Raw genomic sequence first — 18,077 nt, forward strand, 5'->3', positions numbered from 1 at the left:
AAGACAACACTTTTACACCATTAAAATTTTGAAGAAGTTCTTCCAACGTTTGCGACCTGTCTGTTTCAGGAATGAGGATAGTATTGATTTGGTCTCGAATCTAAGACAAGCCTGATCGATCCATTTTTCTTCTCGACAACATGTAATGGATTGTTGTATGAGCTTACTGCAGGCTCAATAATGCCCTCATTAAGCATAGATTGTATTTCTGTTCTAACACGGTCCCTATAATGTGCTGGAATTACGTATGGTCTAACGCAAAATTTAGTATGCTCACGAACACGAAATTGGTATTGAAATCCCTTGATTGTTCCTGTTTTGTGAGTAAAAACTGTGGAATGTGCTTGTAAAATCTCAAAAGGTCCTGCCTATCAATGTCATTACAGTTCTCAATTGTTTGAATTTTATTTTGAATTAACTCATTAGTATCAAATATGTCGTCGATATCATCCCTGTCACTACTTGCAGAGTGATTGTTAGTGTCTAGTTCCGTAGAAAACTCCGACCTGTTGTCTAACAGAAGGTAAAGCCGATTAATTTCCTCGTCATGGTTTGAGAGCCAATCTTCAAATTTCAAAGCTACTGACTTACCTTCTTTCTCTAAACTTATTTCAGTATCGTGAGAGCTTAAGATTGCTTTGTATTCATTCAGAAAGTCTTCCCAGTATAATTTCCGTCGACAATAATGGAACAATAAGTAAGTTCATAGAGAAGCTGTGGCTTTGACAAAAGAATTCTAAATTGGTTTGTTGGCGTACATCTACACTTTTTCCAAAGATTGCACCTTGTAATTTAATCTTACGTAACGGAAGTGTGGGGCAATCGTTCGATATGTTGCATTTTCTAAAAGCTGTTTCACTAATTACTGAAATGGGACTGCCAGAGTCAAGTACTGCCGTAAATTTTACGTCATTTACAGTAATGTGAATCACAGGATATGCAATGTTGTTATTTTTTACGTCGTGTTCCTGGAGTAAGATGTCCCTAATGTCTTCCATTTTTACGTAATTACTAGCTACGGCAGCTGCGTCGTCAGTTTCATAAGTACGTTTTGTGGCTGCCAGCGGATCATATCGTCTGTCGTCATGTCGGTAGATTCCATAGTTTCTTTCTTGTCGGTCACGTGGTGGAGAATTTCTCCCTGAATCGTAACGGCGCGCTGGACCGTTGCGTCTAAAGTTATTCTGTCTCCCTTGATAATAATTATTTTGGTTCCCATATTGCCTGTTTCTCTGATTGTCTCTGTGATAGTCATTACCGCGGAGAGGTGATCTTTCCCTGTAATTATTACTACTCTGCCAACGGTTGTCATACGGGTGGTGTCTGTTTTGGTCACGATATGTGTTGTGAGAATAGCCTTGTCGTGTCCAGTTATTATTTCTTTCATCGCGGAATTGTGACAGATGTGACCTGTAATTGTTGTGCTCCTGTTTTCGCGTTCCGCGATTGTCAGTGTCAATTTCCAGTTCTTGTAACAGTCCCTGAAAAGCTTCAATGTCGTCTTTGCAACGTCCTGCTAAAATAATATGTCATAAATGTTCAGGCAATTTCAGTAAGCAAATGCGGATGAGTTCTGAGGGGCTGTATGGGTTTGAAAGATACTGATTCTTATGCAACATGTCTTCAAAATATTTGACAAGACTGGAAAATTCAGATTGTTCAAAGTGTTTCATCATCATGATGCTATATTTTTCTCGGTCTTGTGTAGCTTGAGACCAATATGCTGAGAGGAAGGCATGGTAAAATTCTCCTTCACTGTGACAATCGTGAATGACCGATCGCATTCTTACAGCTGGTTCATTCTCTAAATAGCCACACATAAATTCTAATCTGTGTTCTAACGACCAGTTGGGAGGAAAACAATGAGAGAATTGATGGAGCCATGCTTGTGTATGAATGTCGTTGGAAGAATTCTTAAACGTTTTGAATTTACGTGTAGTAATGAACAGCTTACAGTCAAAATCATCATGTCGGCGAGTCGCATGTCGGTCATTGTTACGTCGTGTCGGCGGTTCCATCTCAAAATTCGGTGCACATTGCCAATTTCTTTCATAACTTCCGAAATGCCCTGTGTTATTATTTTGTGGCTTTTCCGTATTTCTAAGTTCCTCTTCCCGTTTTGGAGCGCGAGTATCCTCTGAAATATGAAACTTTTGTATTACTTGTGCCAACTGATCTTGTACTTCCCGGATATCTCTTTTGTATTGCGTATTAATTTGATTCTGATCTTGTTTGAATTTCACAATTTGTTCATACTCTTCTGTGTCAGTGATGGCTACAGGTCTTGTGTCATTCAGATCATCATCTACCTTTGCAGATAAGTTAGTGAACTGATCTGAAAGTTCGGCTACTTTATCCGATAATGAAATTATTTCCTCTGTGTGTTTTTCTGAACCAAGTTTCAGAGTGTCCATTTGTGTTGAAATCGTATCTACTGTGTCCTTTAAGTTTTCTTGAGTTTTTGCAAGTTGCGTAACCGAATCGGTAGATGCAACTGAGTCAATTTTAGCTTGCAAGGTGTCGTGATTTTCATGAACAATAGTTTGCAGTTCTTTTATGGCTGCTTCGTGATACTGTAATGCATTTTCATGACGCGAAAAAATAGGTTGGAAGTGCTCACAAATTTGTGTTTTTACGTCATTACAGACTTTTTGACATTTCGATTCGATTTTATGTAACTCAGTAGTTAAATCTTCACGTGTTTGTTCAAGTGTGGTGTCTAACTTTTGAAGATTTTGTTCCATTGTGTCTAACCGTTGCTGTATTTGTCTCTGGTGTTGTTCCATTGTGTCTAACTTTTGAAGATTTTGTTCCATTGTGTCTAACTGTTGCTGTGTTTGTCTCTGGTGTTGTTCCATTGTGTCTAACTTTTGAAGATTTTGTTCCATTGTGTCTAACTTTTGAAGATTTTGTTCCATTGTGTCCAACTTTTGAAGATTTTGTTCCATTGTGTCTAACTTTTGTAGCTTTTGCTGTGTTTGACTCTGATTTTGTTGCATTGTGTCTAACTGTTGCTGTGTTTGTCTCTGATTTTGTTTCATTTGTTGCATTAATTGCAATAATAATGTATTACTGTCTGGAATCTGTTCCTCTATGCTTTTCGGCAGTGCCTTTGCACCGGCAACATTCACATTTTGACAAGCAGAAAATGTGTCTTGACTTATTTGAGAAAACGGTGAGGACCCAAAACCTGAATCTACAGTATTTGCGAGATTGTTTCCTGTCATTTCGGATTCCTGAGGCGAGCTGTTGCCGACCGATCGATCGATAATGCTTCCCTGTTCACTAATTGTTTCACTGTGTACACCATTATTTGCAACCCGCTCCATTTCCCTATGCGCAATTACCAAATTACTGCTTTGAACATTAGTTAATTCATTACTCTGCGCCGCTAACACACTGCTTTCGTCTTCACTGTCATTTCTCAGTTTACTTTGGAGCCTAGTATTACGTTTTTCACACGCCATAATTGTCACAATATTTCACACGATAACACAGAAAAACACAATTTGAAGAGCAAAATAAAATAACATAGCAATGGAAATAATGTCTACTTAATTGCAAGCGCAGCTGCGAAATACTTGGTGCAAATCTACATGCATGCCACAACTGTTTTACTGTACAACAATGAAAAACTACAACTACAATGGAAATTCTCTCTATAATAACGCGCTGGCAATAAACAAAAGCTACACTAACTACACAAACTACAAGAAATAAATCAGAAGATTCCAGTGAGGTATCCTCGGCTAAGGGTCGACATATGAAACGTCCCCTTTGAACAATTAAACACGACTGTGCTTTTACTGACACACAATATTTTTAGCGCAACGCAATCTGATTTTCAAAAATCCCTACAAAAGAATGGCCCTGACTAACATTAACCTATACCTTTCACAAATCACTTACCTCACAAAAATCTTTGTTACTGGAACTAGTGCAATACAGTGAGTGCCACTACTGCCAGCTAAATAAAAGATTCAAACTACGGAAGGCACTAACTACTGATAGGCATAGTTAGCAAATGAAAGATTTTAATAGAGAAAAAACAATTTATTTACCTTAATAGTGTTGAAAAATCATAATATACATAACAGATCATGACATCCAGTCTTAGAAATTTCCAAACTCCGCCATCTCTCTCCCCACATCCACCACTGCTGGCGGCTCACCTCCAACTGCGCAACGCTACGCGCTGTTCACATCCAGCTGCCGCTGCCCAACACTACAATGGCAGACAACAATGCAAACTAGCCACAGACTGCACACAGCATAGCCAGTGATTTTCATACAGAGCGCTACGTAACGTTGCCAATAAGAAAACATAAACAGCCTACTTACAGAGTGTATCTCCGAACGAGCTTCATATTTGCTCAGTCAGGAGTTCCAATGGGAGAGGAAGAATAAGGTATAGAGGTGCATAGAAAGTGGAAATGAATGCAGTGGCGCAGCAGGATATCTAAATTGATGATTATTGTTAATGATATAGGGTCTTACCACTGGGTTACTGTTAAAGAGAAGAAGAAGAAGAGATGACAAATGGCTGATTTGATACAGGAAGCGGATTGGAGAATATAGACGGATGCGTGGAATGTCAGATCCCTTAATCGGGCAGGTAGGTTAGAAAATTTGAAAAGGGAAACGGATAGGTTAAAGTTAGATATAGAGAGAATTAGTCAGGTTCGGTGGCAGGAGGAACAAGACTTTTGGTCAGGTGAATACAGGGTTATAAATACAAAATCAAATAGGGGTAATGCAGGAGTAGGTTTAATAATGAATAAAAAAATAGGAGTGCGGCTAAGCTACTTCAAACAGCATGATGAACGTATTATAGTGGCCAAGATAGACACGAAGCCAATGTCAACTACAGTAGTACAAGTTTATATGCCAACTAGCTCTGCAGATGACGAAGAAATGGATGAAATGTATGATGAAATAAAAGAAATTATTCAGATAGTGAAGGGTGATGAAAATTTAATATTCATGGGTGACTGGAATTCGGTAGTAGAAAAAGGGAGAGAAGGAAACGTGCGAGTAGTAGGTGAATATGGATTGGGGCTAAGAAATGAAGGAGGAAGCCGTCTGTTAGAATTTTGCACAGAGCATAACTTAATCATAGCTAACACTTGGTTCAAGAATCATAAAAGAAGGTTGTATACATGGAAGAATCCTGGAGATACTAAAAGGTATCACATAGATTGTATAATGGTAAGACAGAGATTTAGGAACCAGATTTTAAATTGTAAGACATTTCCAGAGGCAGATGTGGACTCTGACCACAATCTATTGGTTATGAACTGTAGATTAAAACTGAAGAAACTACAAAAAGGTGCTAATTTAAGGAGATGGGACCTACATAAACTGACTAAACCAGAGGTTGTACAGAGTTTCAGGGAGAGCATAAGGGAACAATTGACAGGAATGGGGGAAAGAAATACAGTAGAAGACGAATGGGTAGCTATGAGGGACGAAGTAGTGAAGGCAGCAGAGGATCAAGTAGGTAAAAAGACGAGGGCTAGTAGAAATGCTTGGGTAACAGAAGAAATATTGAATTTAATTGATGAAAGGAGAAAATATAAAAATGCAGTAAATGAAGCAGGCAAAAAGGAATACAAACGTCTCAAAAATGAGATCGACAGGAAGTGCAAAATGGCTAAGCAGGCGTGGCTAGAGGACAAATGTAAGGATGTGGAGGCTTATCTCACTAGGGGTAAGATAGATACAGCCTACGGGAAAATTAAAGAGACCTTCGGAGAAAAGAGAGCCACTTGTATAAATATCAAGAGCTCAGATGGAAACCCAGTTGTAAGCAAAGAAGGGAAAGCAGAAAGGTGGAAGGAGTATATAGAGGGTCTATACAAGGGCGATGTACTTGAGGACAATATTATGGAAATGGAAGAGGATGTAGATGAAGATGAAATGGGAGATACGATACTGCGTGAAGAGTTTGACAGAGCGCTGAAAGACCTGAGTCGAAACAAGGCCCCGGGAGTAGACAACATTCCATTAGAACTACTGATGGCCTTGGGAGAGCCAGTCCTGACAAAACTCTACCATCTGGTGAACAAGATGTACGAGACAGGCGAAATACCCTCAAACTTCAAGAAGAGTATAATAATTCCAATCCCAAAGAAAGCAGGTGTTGACAGATGTGAAAATTACCGGACTATCAGTTTAATAAGTCACAGCTGCAAAACACTAACACGAATTATTTACAGACGAATGGAAAAACTGGTAGAAGCCGACCTCGGGGAAGATCAGTTTGAATTCCGTAGAATTGTTGGAACATGTGAGGCAATACTGACCTTATGACTTATCTTGGAAGAAAGATTAAGGAAAGGCAAACCTACGTTTCTAGCATTTGTAGACTTAGAGAAAGCTTTTGACATTGTTGACTGGAATATTCTCTTTCAAATTCTAAAGGTGGCAGGGGTAAAATACAGGGAGCGAAAGGCTATTTACAATTTGTACAGAAACCAGATGGCAGTTATAAGGGTCGAGGGACATGAAAGGGAAGCAGTGGCTGGGAAGGGAGTGAGACAGGGTTGTAGCCTCTCCCCGATGTTATTCAATCTGTATATCGAGCAAGCAGTAAAGGAAACAAAAGAAAAATTTTGAGTGGGTATTAAAATCCAGGGAGAAGAAATAAAAACTTTAAGGTTCGCCGATGACATTGTAATTCTGTCAGAGACAGCAAAGGACTTGGAAGAGCAGTTGAATGGAATGGACAGTGTCTTGAAAGGAGGATATAAGATGAACATCAACAAAGGCAAAACAAGGATAATGGAATGTAGTCGAATGAAGTCGGGTGATGCTGAGGGAATTAGATTAGGAAATGAGACACTTAATGTAGTAAAGGAGTTTTGCTATTTGGGAACAAAATATCTGATGATGGTCGAAGTAGAGAGGATATAAAATGTAGACTGGCAATGGCAAGGAAAGTGTTTCTGAAGAAGAGAAATTTGTTAACATCGAGTATAGATTTAAGTGTCAGGAAGTCGTTTCTGAAAGTATTTGTATGGAGTATAGCCATGTATGGAAGTGAAACATGGACAATAAATAGTTTGGGCAAGAAAAGAGTAGAAGCTTTCGAAATGTGGTGCTACAGAAGAATGTTGAAGATTAGGTGGGCAGATCACATAACTAATGAGGAGGTATTGAATAGGATTGGGGAGAAGAGAAGTTTGTGGCACAACTTGACTAGAAGAAGGGATCGGTTGGTAGGACATGTCCTGAGGCATCAAGGGGTCACAAATTTAGCATTGGAGGGCAGCGTGGAGGGTAAAAATCGTAGAGGGAGACCAAGAGATGAATACACTAAGCAGATTCAGAAGGATGTAGGTTGCAGTAGGTACTGGGAGGTGAAGGAGCTTGCACAGGATAGATTAGCATGGAGAGCTGCAATCAAACCAGTCTCAGGACTGAAGACCACAACAACAACAGACGGATGCAGAATGAAAGGCGGAATGCAAGTCTTTCTGGGATGTCAAGGAAAAAGTAGAAATTATAAGAGATGGAGACCAAGAAAGATGGCATTAGTTATGATTGGGAGGATAAGGAATGCATGAATGAAGATAGCTGTAGAAGGATGTAGGTCCTAGGGGAAGTCTGTCAGTTGTTTTAGTAGTTTTCCGGCTTTACGTCGGGTGTTAAGGAGGTGTGTACTCCACCTTAGTTTTCTGTGAAATGTTAGTCATAAATACTCGACTGTGGTAGCGAGAGGAGTCATTTTAACTTTTTTTTACAATATTAAATTTAAAAGTAACGTAATATGCCCCGTCTCCTAACATAGTGTGAAGCAGAGCTGGCCGCGGACAGGAGGCCGATCTTCGGCCACTGTTCTTTAAAAAAATGAGATAAATATACGACAATTTAGGAAGTAAAATACAGATAGTTATGTTCGTAAAAAATGATGATGGTGAAGTGATGTACATTGAAAATTATAGTGATTATGACGTGTTGTAGGCTCATGGTAACTGGGAGTATGGTGTGGGCTATGGGGACTATTGGAGAGGATTCTGGACGAAGAAGGATGAGGGGCGCCATTGTGAGAAAGGAACTGTCAGTTGGGATGCAGATGTTGGGATAGGAACAGGATGCCAGATGGGCAAGGAAAGGGTGGGTTAGAGCCTTCATTTGGGGTGGGTTTGGTTAGAAGGTAGGATAGAAGTTGGGGATCTTTGGGGTATATTAGTACGGGATGGTTGACGGTGTTGTAGGTGTGGATAGTAGTAGGGTGATTTACTCATCGTATTCGGCCTGTTAGTATTTTTAGTCTATTCCGGTTTTCCTTCTGGGTGGTTAGTTGTTAATAGTTCTATTCTATTCGGGTCTTTCCTATGGATGTTTACTAAGTGGCGCTGTTAGTGTTTAACTAGGGTGACTAGACAGTCGCGAATGTGAGGTGACTGTTTTGGGGGCCAGATCATTTTAACCTTATCAACCTGTGTTTGTTTAAGGCTTTCTAAATACTGGCGACGAGAACGCTCCAGGAAATTATGGCCTCAAGGACCAGGTGGCGGCGCTCAAGTGGGTCAAAGACAACGTTGAAGCCTTTGGTGGCGATCCCAACAGCGTGACGATCTTTGGGGAGAGTGCTGGGGGCGCTAGCGTGCACTACCTCATGCATTCTCCCCTCACCAGAGGTAAGTATAAACAGTGGTCCACTCTGTTCTCTTCAGGACAGTGTCAGTCGACCACTAGTAACTGATTTCTCTGATGATAAGATGTAGCCAGTATTTGCTTTCCAGCCGTGCTTTTGCGCCAACCAGTCAGGTCTGGTGAACGCTCTAGTTGGCCTGATTCTGTATTATTTTGGCGAGATTTGTGAGCGAGATAGCTGGATGCTGTAAGCTTTACAAAGCTGGAAAAAATAGGAGACGTTTTCGCAACACGACGGGTCCAGTTATAGGAACTGAATGTAATAAGCGGATGCATACAATTTACTTATTACATGGAATATTACTTGTCTTAGTGAAGTTATACATGTTTTGATGTGTTGTTGTTGTTGCCGGCCGAAGTGGCCGCGCGGTTCTGGCGCTGCAGTCTGGAACCGCGAGACCGCTACGGTCGCAGGTTCGAATCCTGCCCGTGGCATGGATGTGTGTGCTGTCCTTAGGTTAGTTAGGTTTAACTAGTTCTAAGTTCTAGGGGACTAATGACCTCAGCAGTTGAGTCCCATAGTGCTCAGAGCCATTTGAACCATTTTTTTGTTGTTGTTGTTATTGTTTCTTTAGGGTGCTAAACAGCTGAGGTCCTAAGCACCCGTGTTATTATTTGAAATGGTCAATTACCGAATCAATTTAAAGTCGACCTACTTACAACCTAATCGATTGGAGTAGAGGAATAGCTGAAAACGATCACTTCCCCTTACAGGTGTTTGCCGAAGCGGTTGATCATTAAACTTCCTTCGCCATGCTACTACGACGAATAAAAAGTAAACGCGCTCTAGCTCGTACTGCATCTGCTAAAATATCTCATAATTCAGATGGAAAACATAAATTAAAACGTAAACGGTTATAAAATCGGTGTTGGGACAGAAAATGGCGCACTGTCAATAGGTGGTAGTAATAAGCACAGAGTGGTGGGAGGCGGGGGGGGGGTCTCCACTTAGCAAATGATGACAACTGAAACGCAGCCTAGCTAAAATTATCTCCTCGCGACAAAAGGGACGACAGGAAGTTGTCTGAGCCGTTGGGAGATATTAAATTCCTGGAGTTTGTCCCATAGAGAGAAAACTGGTGTTCATGATAGTGACACAATGTGCGGCAACACAAAGATCATCTGAAGGGGGAGAAAAGCTGAAAGCCTAGGTAATCGTATTCCAGCCTTGGCAGGAGTATCGACAGCTTCATTTCCCGACACTCCGACGTGACCAGCGTCCCACATGAACATGACGTTGACTCCATTGTCAGTCAGCGAGTGGAGGCATTCTTAGGTTGTTGATGCCTAATTCCATTTGGAACCGTATACACCACGACTGTATTGTTGTCAATATAATTTGGATAAATGGCAGCATTGGTCGTAAAGACTGAAATCCTTTATTGTACAGATCGATTTCGGCGACTGTGTGACCATCTTCAGCGCAAACTATCGGAGCCTTGTAAACCCATATTATGGGCGTAAAATTTTCGAATAGTTTGCACTGAATACGGTCACACAGTGACCGAAACCGACCTGTAAAATAATCGATTTCAGTGTTGCCATTTACCCAGACTATATTGATTGTTAGATTCGTTATACTAAGTTGTGGTATGTATATAAGCACACAGAAGCTCTGGAGGGCACTAAGTGTGAAACTTCTTTATTTAAATGTGTGTGTCTGTACTTAAATTGCTGAATGACTGAGAAGATGAAACGTCTACGTTATTTGATTCTGAAATAGTTGAGTAAAACTGAACATACTGAGCCTACTTTCTCTTTACTTTTTCTTATCATGCCAACACTGACCCTTAATATTCTAGCGCAACGCAATCTGACTGCTCAAAAAATTACAACCTGACTTCAAATAATTAATTCGAAAGAATGGCCCTGACTAAAGAGAAATCTTAACAATAACCTATACATTTCATTAAGCACCTACCTCAGAAAAATCTTGATTACGCGAACTACTGCAATACAGCGAGCGTCAATACTGCCAGCTAAATAAAAGATTCTAACTGCTACAGCCACTAACTACTAATAGGCATGTGGTTAATAAAGGAAAGATTTTGCTGCATGCCAAATAATGTATGTTTTACCTTAATAATGTCACATCCAGTTCAAACACGAATATAAATCGTCATTGACATCCAGTACAAAGATATATAATCATGAATAATTTTCAATCTCCAAGTCGGATACTTCCAGATCGTTAGCCTTCGCTAACACTTCAGACCTCTTCCATCCATCAAAAATGCTATCTTCTCATATCTAACATCAATCACTGCTGGCTGTTCACCTCCAACTGCCCAACAGTATTTCCATCACTGCTGGCGACTATCATTCAACGGCCCAATACCACTGGCGATTAACTTCCAACAACGTGTCCAACCAGCCACAGAGTCTCTTACAAAGAAAGCCCAGTCAGGGATCCGATGCAAAGCGCTACAAAGCGCTGCCAACACAGAAACAGCCCACTTACAAGTGATTCGGAATAGAAAAAACAATTGAGAAGCCTTTGTCTCGGATGTACTGCGTGGCCTGATAGAGAGTGAAAAGATCTCCAGTAAAAATCGAGCACAGTTCTAGAAGCCGGTATCTGGATCCGACACCACGGTCGGTCTTAGACCCATTAGTGTAGACGAAGACGCTGTCTTCAAGTTGCTTGCTTACAGTGATAGGTCGAATCTGGAGTTGTGTTCCTGGGAAGCGAACTAAGCCCGAGATGAACGTGGAGCTCTGCACGAAGCCAAGGTGGTGATGTTCTCTCAGCCATCGGAAAGCTGGCAGGTAACGTAAGGTTAAGTTACCGAAGCAGTATACGAGAGCGAACTCCCGGAGACAACCAAGAAGTTGCGCTTACATCGTACTCACGCATGGAATGGATGGTAGGACGCGCTTACATCGTATCCACACATGGAACGGATGGTAGGACATAGAGGATCGCCGCACGCATAACTGCTGAAAAGAACGTCACGCGGGTATGGCAGCGGTAGTTTGTATAGTCTTTCACTATCGGGCTACTGTAAAAACGTCCAGTGGGCAAACTTATGCCTTGATGGTGGATTATGTTGAGATGTGTAAAACAGACGGTCGTGTAGTTGAGTAATAGAGACACCCATAGTCCATTTTTGATCGGACAAGGGAATGGTATAGCGGAGGAGGATTTTAGAATCCGCTCCCCATGAAGTACCTTTTAAGACACGCAGGATATTGAACAAATGGGACAGAGGGCCTCGGGAGCCCCCCCCCCCCCCCCCCTCGTGTGCATTGTACGAGGACGCCTGTCCTCCAGCAGCTATCTTAGACCTTCTCAAATTAAAAAAAAAAACACGTTTACAGTCTTGAATTTCAGCAGAAAATTGTTCATATTGTGGGTTAACAGGGTGACGAGCTAATCAGCTGCAGGGCGGTGCTTACGAAACTCACAGAGTGTATTTGTTAGGAAGCCATCATTCCAGCCAACCGTTGATCATGAGCTCCATCACCTTGCATTGAGAAATTGGGCGGTAGCTGGACGGACGATGTTTGTCCATGCAAGGCTTGCATATGGGGATTACAGTGGCTTCACACCAAAGTCTGCGAAACGCACCGTCCGTCCAAGCGTGATTATAGGTACAAAGAAGAAAGTACTTTCCGTCAAGAGATAGGTGTTGCAACATCTGAATGTGAATATCGTCCGGTCCTGGAGCGGAGGATCGTGGCGAGGTGAGAGCAAGTTCGAGCTTCATCACGGTAAAAGCGATATGTAGCATTTGCAATTCTGAGAGGAGAAAGGTATCTCCTGAGCCTCCTCCACTCGTAGGAGGTAGAAAGATGGGATGGTAATGGCCGAAGCTTGAGATAACTGCAAAGTATCGACCGAAGGAGTTGGAAATATCGATATGGGTCAACAATGGCATCGTTCGCTGTAGTCAGGCCAGGAATCTGGAGGTACATTGTTTCCAGAAATCCAATGTAGGTTATCCCAAACAACAGAAGAGTGAGTGAAACGGTTAAAAGAATTAGTAAAAAAGATCCAAGCAGTTTTCCTGCTATCTCTGATAACATGATGACGCTTTGGGTGCAAGTTTTTGTAACGAATACAGTTCTCCTTCTTGGGATGGCGGCCGGCCGGTGTGGCCGAGCGGTTGTAGGCGCTTCAGTTTGGAACCGCGCGACCGCTACGGTCGCAGGTTCGAATCCTGCCTCGGGCATGGATGTGTGTGATGTCCTTAGATTAGTTAGGTTTAAGTAGTTCTAAGTTCTGTGGGACTGATGACCTCAGATGTTAAGTCCCATAGTGCCCAGAGCCATTTGAACCATTTGGGATGGCGTTCAAGAAGAGGCACTCCTCACTCCACAAGGGGAATGGGACACGTCACGGTAGGGAAGATGTTCGGGGGAAGGAACACTCTGCAGCAGTAAGGATAACATTCGTAAGGTACTCTACCTGATCGTCACTGCTGTGGGAATGTTCGCCGAAAGTTGTCAGTGAAAATTAGAGAGTCCAATTACCTTTAGAAAGCTGCCAGTTGGTCTTGTATACAGATGGGACATCAGTTACCAGACGAATTACACACGGAGAATGGTCGATCGAGTATGCTTCTGAGGGGACAGACCACTCTAAACGCTGGGCAAGCTGTGCATTACAGAACGAGAAATCTAGGTGCGAGGAAGCGTTTATCGAACCTGAAAGGAATGTGGGTCAGTACTAATAGAAATGAGAGTAAGTTGGATGAGAATATCTGCCAAGATAGCCCCAAATGTGGCGACGGGCACTGAAGTTGCCGAGTAGCAAAAAGGATTGAGGGAGCTGAACGGTAATCTGCAGCATCTTTTCCCTGGTGACATCAGATGATGGGGAGATGTAGATATTATAAAGTGAAAAGTTATAATTGAGGAGAGAAATACGGAGGGTAACGCCATGTAATTGGGTCTTCAATGAAGTGGTTTGGCTATGGATGTCGTCCTGAATGAGCATCATGACTCCCCTGTGAGCTGGACTTCCTTTCTCAAAAGGAAGGCTGAAACGTGGTGGAGTAAAGTGTAAAAGATTAAAGTAGTCTTGTGGTCATAATTTCCTTTCTTGGCGGCATAAAACAACTGGGCATTGTGATCGCAATAGCACCTGTAAGTCCTCCCTGTGTGATCTGATACTACGAATGTACCATTGGAGGTCATATTATATGACAGCAGATATATCTCTTATAAGGGGTAATTACTTCAGCAGGTCGATAGTACCGTATTTTGGCTGTGTATTATTGCCGACACGGTCGCTCAGTGTGTGCGGTCAGAGAGGCGCTAGCCCTCTGTAATAAAAAAAACTGAGTAAAGGAAACAACAATCAACTTCAACGGATGTCCTGTTACGTGCACCCAGACCAAATTCAACGAACGGTACAGGAAAAGAAGAAAAAAATGACGTAGCATCTTTGATTACAATCAAAACTTTTTGGTCCCGGGTTCGAATCCCGCCACTGCTTAAATTTTGATTAATAATCAGCATTGGCGACCGAAGACTTCTGGCATAAGAAGTCACCCTAACGGAGGAAGGATCAGCAGTGATCAACGGCATGAGGATGCAGAAGGCAATGGAAGCCACTGCATTAAAGACATGTAACATGTATCCACAGGACATGTGGCCTGTGATTGAAAACTGTCATGGTGATCTCTCCATTGGCAAAAGATTCTGGAATAGTCCCACTTTCGGGTCTGCGGGAGAGGGCTGCGAAGGGGGAGGTGACGATGAGAAAATTATTATATAATCAACGAAAGGATAAAGTTCTACGGATCGGGGCATGGATGGTCAGAAGCTATAACGTGGTAGGGAAACTAGAAAATCAGAAAAGGGAAATGCAAAGGCTCAATCTAGATATAGTGGATGGTCAGAAGCTAGAACGTGGTAGGGAAACTAGAAAATCAGAAAAGGGAAATGCAAAGGCTCAATCTAGATATAGTAGGGGTCAGTGAAGTGAAATGGAAACAAGACAAGAATTTGTGGTCAGAGGAGTATAGTGTAATATCAACTGCGGCAGAAAATGGTACAACAGGAGTAGGATTCGTTATGAATAGGAAGGTAGGGCAGAGAGTGTGTTACTGTGAACAGTTCAGTGATAGGGTTGTTCTTATCAGAGTCGACAGCAAAGCAACACCAACAACGATAGTTCAGGTACATATGCCGACGTCGCAAGCTGAAGATGAAGAGATAGAGAAAGCATATGAGGATGTTGAGAGGGGAATACAGTACGTAAAGGGAGACGAAAATCGAATAGTCATGGGAGACTGGAATGCAGTTACAGGGGAAGGAGTAGAAGAAAAGGTTACTGGAGAGTATGGGTTTGGGATAAGGAATGAGAGAGAAGAAAGACTAATTGAGTTCTGTAACAAGTTATAGATAGTAATAGCGAATACTCTGTTCAAGGAACACAAGAGGAGGAGGTATACTTGGGAAAAGACCGGGTGATATGGGAAGATTTCAGTTAGAGATTCCGAAATCAGATACTGGATTGTAATGCTTACCCAGGAGCAGATATAGACTAAGATCACAATATAGTAGTGATGAAGAGTAGGCTGACATTTGTCAGGAAGAATCAATACTCAAAGAAGTGGGTTGCAGAAGTACTCAGAAATGACGAGATACGGTTGAAGTTCTCTAAGGCTATAGATGCAGCAATAAGGAAAAGCTCAGTAGGCACTACAGTTGAAAAGGAGTTGACATCTCTAAAACGGGGAATCCACAGAAGCTGGAAAGAAAAACATAGGCACAAAGAAAGTAACTGTGAAGAAACCATGGGCAACAGAAAAAATATTTCCTTTGATTGATGAAAGGACGAAGTACAAATGTGTTCGAGGAAACTCAGGAATATAAAAATACAAGTCGTTGAGGAATGAAATAAATACACTACTGGCCATTAAAATTGCTACACCACGAAGATGACGTGCTACAGACGCTAAATTTAACCGACAGGAAGAAGATGCTGTGATATGCAAATGATTAGCTTTTCAGAGCATTCACACAAGGTTGGCGCCGGTGGCGACACCTACAACGTGCTGACATGAAGAAAGTTTCCAACCGATTTCTCATAAACAAACAGCAGATGACCGGCGTTGCCTGGTGAAATGTTGTTGTGATACCTCGGTAAGGAGGAGAAATGCGTACCATCACGTTTCCGACTTTGATAAAGGTCGGATTGTAGCCTATCGCGATTGCGGTTTATCGTATCGCGACATTTCTGCTCGCGTCGGTCGAGATCCAGTGACTGTTACCAGAATATGGAATTGGTGGGTTCAGGAGGGTAATACGGAACGCCGTGCTGGATCCCAACGGCCTCGTATCACTAGCAGTCGAGATGACAGGCATCTTATCCGCATGGCTGTAACGGATCGTGCAGCCACGTCTCGATCCCTGAGAGAACAGATGGGGACGTTTGCAAGACAACAACCATCTGCACGAACAGTTCGACGGCGTTTGCAGCAGCATGGACTATCAGCTCGGAGACCATGGCTGCGGTTACCCTTGACGTTGCATCACCGACAGGAGCGCCTGCGATGGTGTACTCAACGACGAACCTGGGTGCACAAATGGCAAAACGTCATTTTTTCGGATGAATCCAGGTTCTGATTACAGCATCATGATGGTCGCTTCCGTGTTTGGCGACATCGCGGTGAACGCACATTGGAAGCGTGTATTCGTCATCGCCATACTGGCGTGTCACCCGGCGTGATGGTATCGGGTGCCATTGGTTACCCCCTCTCTGTCACCTCTTGTTCGCACTGACGGCACTTTGAACAGTAGACGTTACATTTCAGATGTGTTACGACCCGTGGCTCTACCCTTCTTTCGATACTTGCGAAACCCTACATTTCAGCAGAATAATGCACGACCGCATGTTGCAAGTCCTGTACGGGCCTTTGTGGATACAGAAAATGTTCGACTTCTGCCCTGGCCAGCACATTCTCCAGATCTCTCACCAATTGAAAACGTCTGGTCAATGGTGGCCGAGCAACTGGCTCGTCACAATAGGCGAGTCACTACTCTTGATGATCTGTGGTATTGTGTTGAAGCTGCAAGGGCAGCTGTACCCGTACACGCCATCTAAGCTCTGTTTGACTCAATGCCCAGGCGTGTCAAGGCCGTTGTTACGGCTTGAGGTGGTTGTTCTGGGTACTGATTTCTCAGGATCTATGCACCCAAATTGCGTGAAAATGTAATCACATGTCAGTTCTAGTATAATATGTTTGTCCAATGAATTCCCGTTTATCATCTGCATTTCTTCCTGATGTAGCAATTTTTATGGACAGTAGTGTAGGAAGTGCAGGGAAGCCAAGACGGAAAGGCTGCAGGAAAAATGTGAAGAAATAGAGAAAGTAATAATTGTCGGAAGGACAGACTCAGCATACAGAAGTCAAAACAACCTTTCGTAACATTAAAAGCAAGTGTGGTAACATTAAGAGTGCAACGGGAATTCCACTGCTACATGCAGAGGAGAGAGCGGGTAAGTGGAAAGAATACGTTGAAAGCCTGTATGACGGGGAAGTTTTGTATGACGCGATAGAAGAGCAAACAGGAGAGGATTTCGAAGAGATAGGGGATCCAGTATTATAATCAGAATTTAAACGATATTTGGAGGACTTAAGATCAAATTAAGGCAGAAGGGATAGATTACTTTCCATCGGAATTTCTAAAATCACTGGGGGAAGTGGCAACAAAATGATTATTCACGTTGGTATGTAGAATGTGTGAGTCTGGCGACATAGCATCCGACTTTCGGAAAAATATCATAGACACAATTCCGAAGACTGCAAGAGCTGACAAGTGCGAGAATTATCTCACAATCAGCTTAACAGCTCATGAATCCGAGTTGCTGACGAGAATAATATACAGAAGAATGGAAAAGAAAATTGAGGATGTGCTAGATGACGATCAGTTTGGCTTTAGGAAAGATAAAGGCACTAGAGAGGCAATTCTGACATTGCGGTTGATAATGAAAGCAAGACTAAAGAAAAATCAAGACATAAGATTTGTCGACCTGGAAAAAGCATTCGACAGTGTAAAATGGTGCAAGATGATCGAAATTCTGTGAAACATTGAGTAAGCTATAGGGATTACGGGGAGTATACAATATATACAAGAGCCAAGAGGGAATAATAAGAGTGGTCGACCAAGAACGAAGTGCTTGGACTAAAAAGTGTGTCAGACAGGGATGCAGTATTTGCCCCTGCTTTTCAATATGTACATCGAAGAACCAAGGATGGAAATAAAAGAAGGTTCAGAAGTGAAATTAAAATTCAAGGCGAAAGGATATCAATCATACGATTCGCTGATGACGTTGCTATCCTGAGTGAAAGTGAAGGAGAATTACATTATCTGCTGAATGGAATGAACAATCTAATGAGTACGGAATATGGATTGAGAGTAAATCGAAGACAGACAAAAGTAATGAGAAGCAGCAGAAA

The 18,077-nt window shown here is 42.2% G+C and overlaps 1 protein-coding gene across 1 annotated transcript in view; it reads left to right on the forward strand.

Moving 5' to 3' along the window:
- Positions 1–18,077, forward strand: part of LOC124606314 (juvenile hormone esterase-like) — a 136,851-nt gene that overhangs the window by 31,933 nt on the left and 86,841 nt on the right. The window contains exon 4 of the mRNA XM_047138296.1: positions 8,460–8,645. Coding sequence (XP_046994252.1) covers positions 8,460–8,645 — 186 coding nt within the window. The remainder of the gene's footprint in view (positions 1–8,459; positions 8,646–18,077) is intronic.

Source organism: Schistocerca americana, chromosome 3, assembly GCF_021461395.2.
Source record: "Schistocerca americana isolate TAMUIC-IGC-003095 chromosome 3, iqSchAmer2.1, whole genome shotgun sequence".
Taxonomy (NCBI): domain Eukaryota; kingdom Metazoa; phylum Arthropoda; class Insecta; order Orthoptera; family Acrididae; genus Schistocerca; species Schistocerca americana.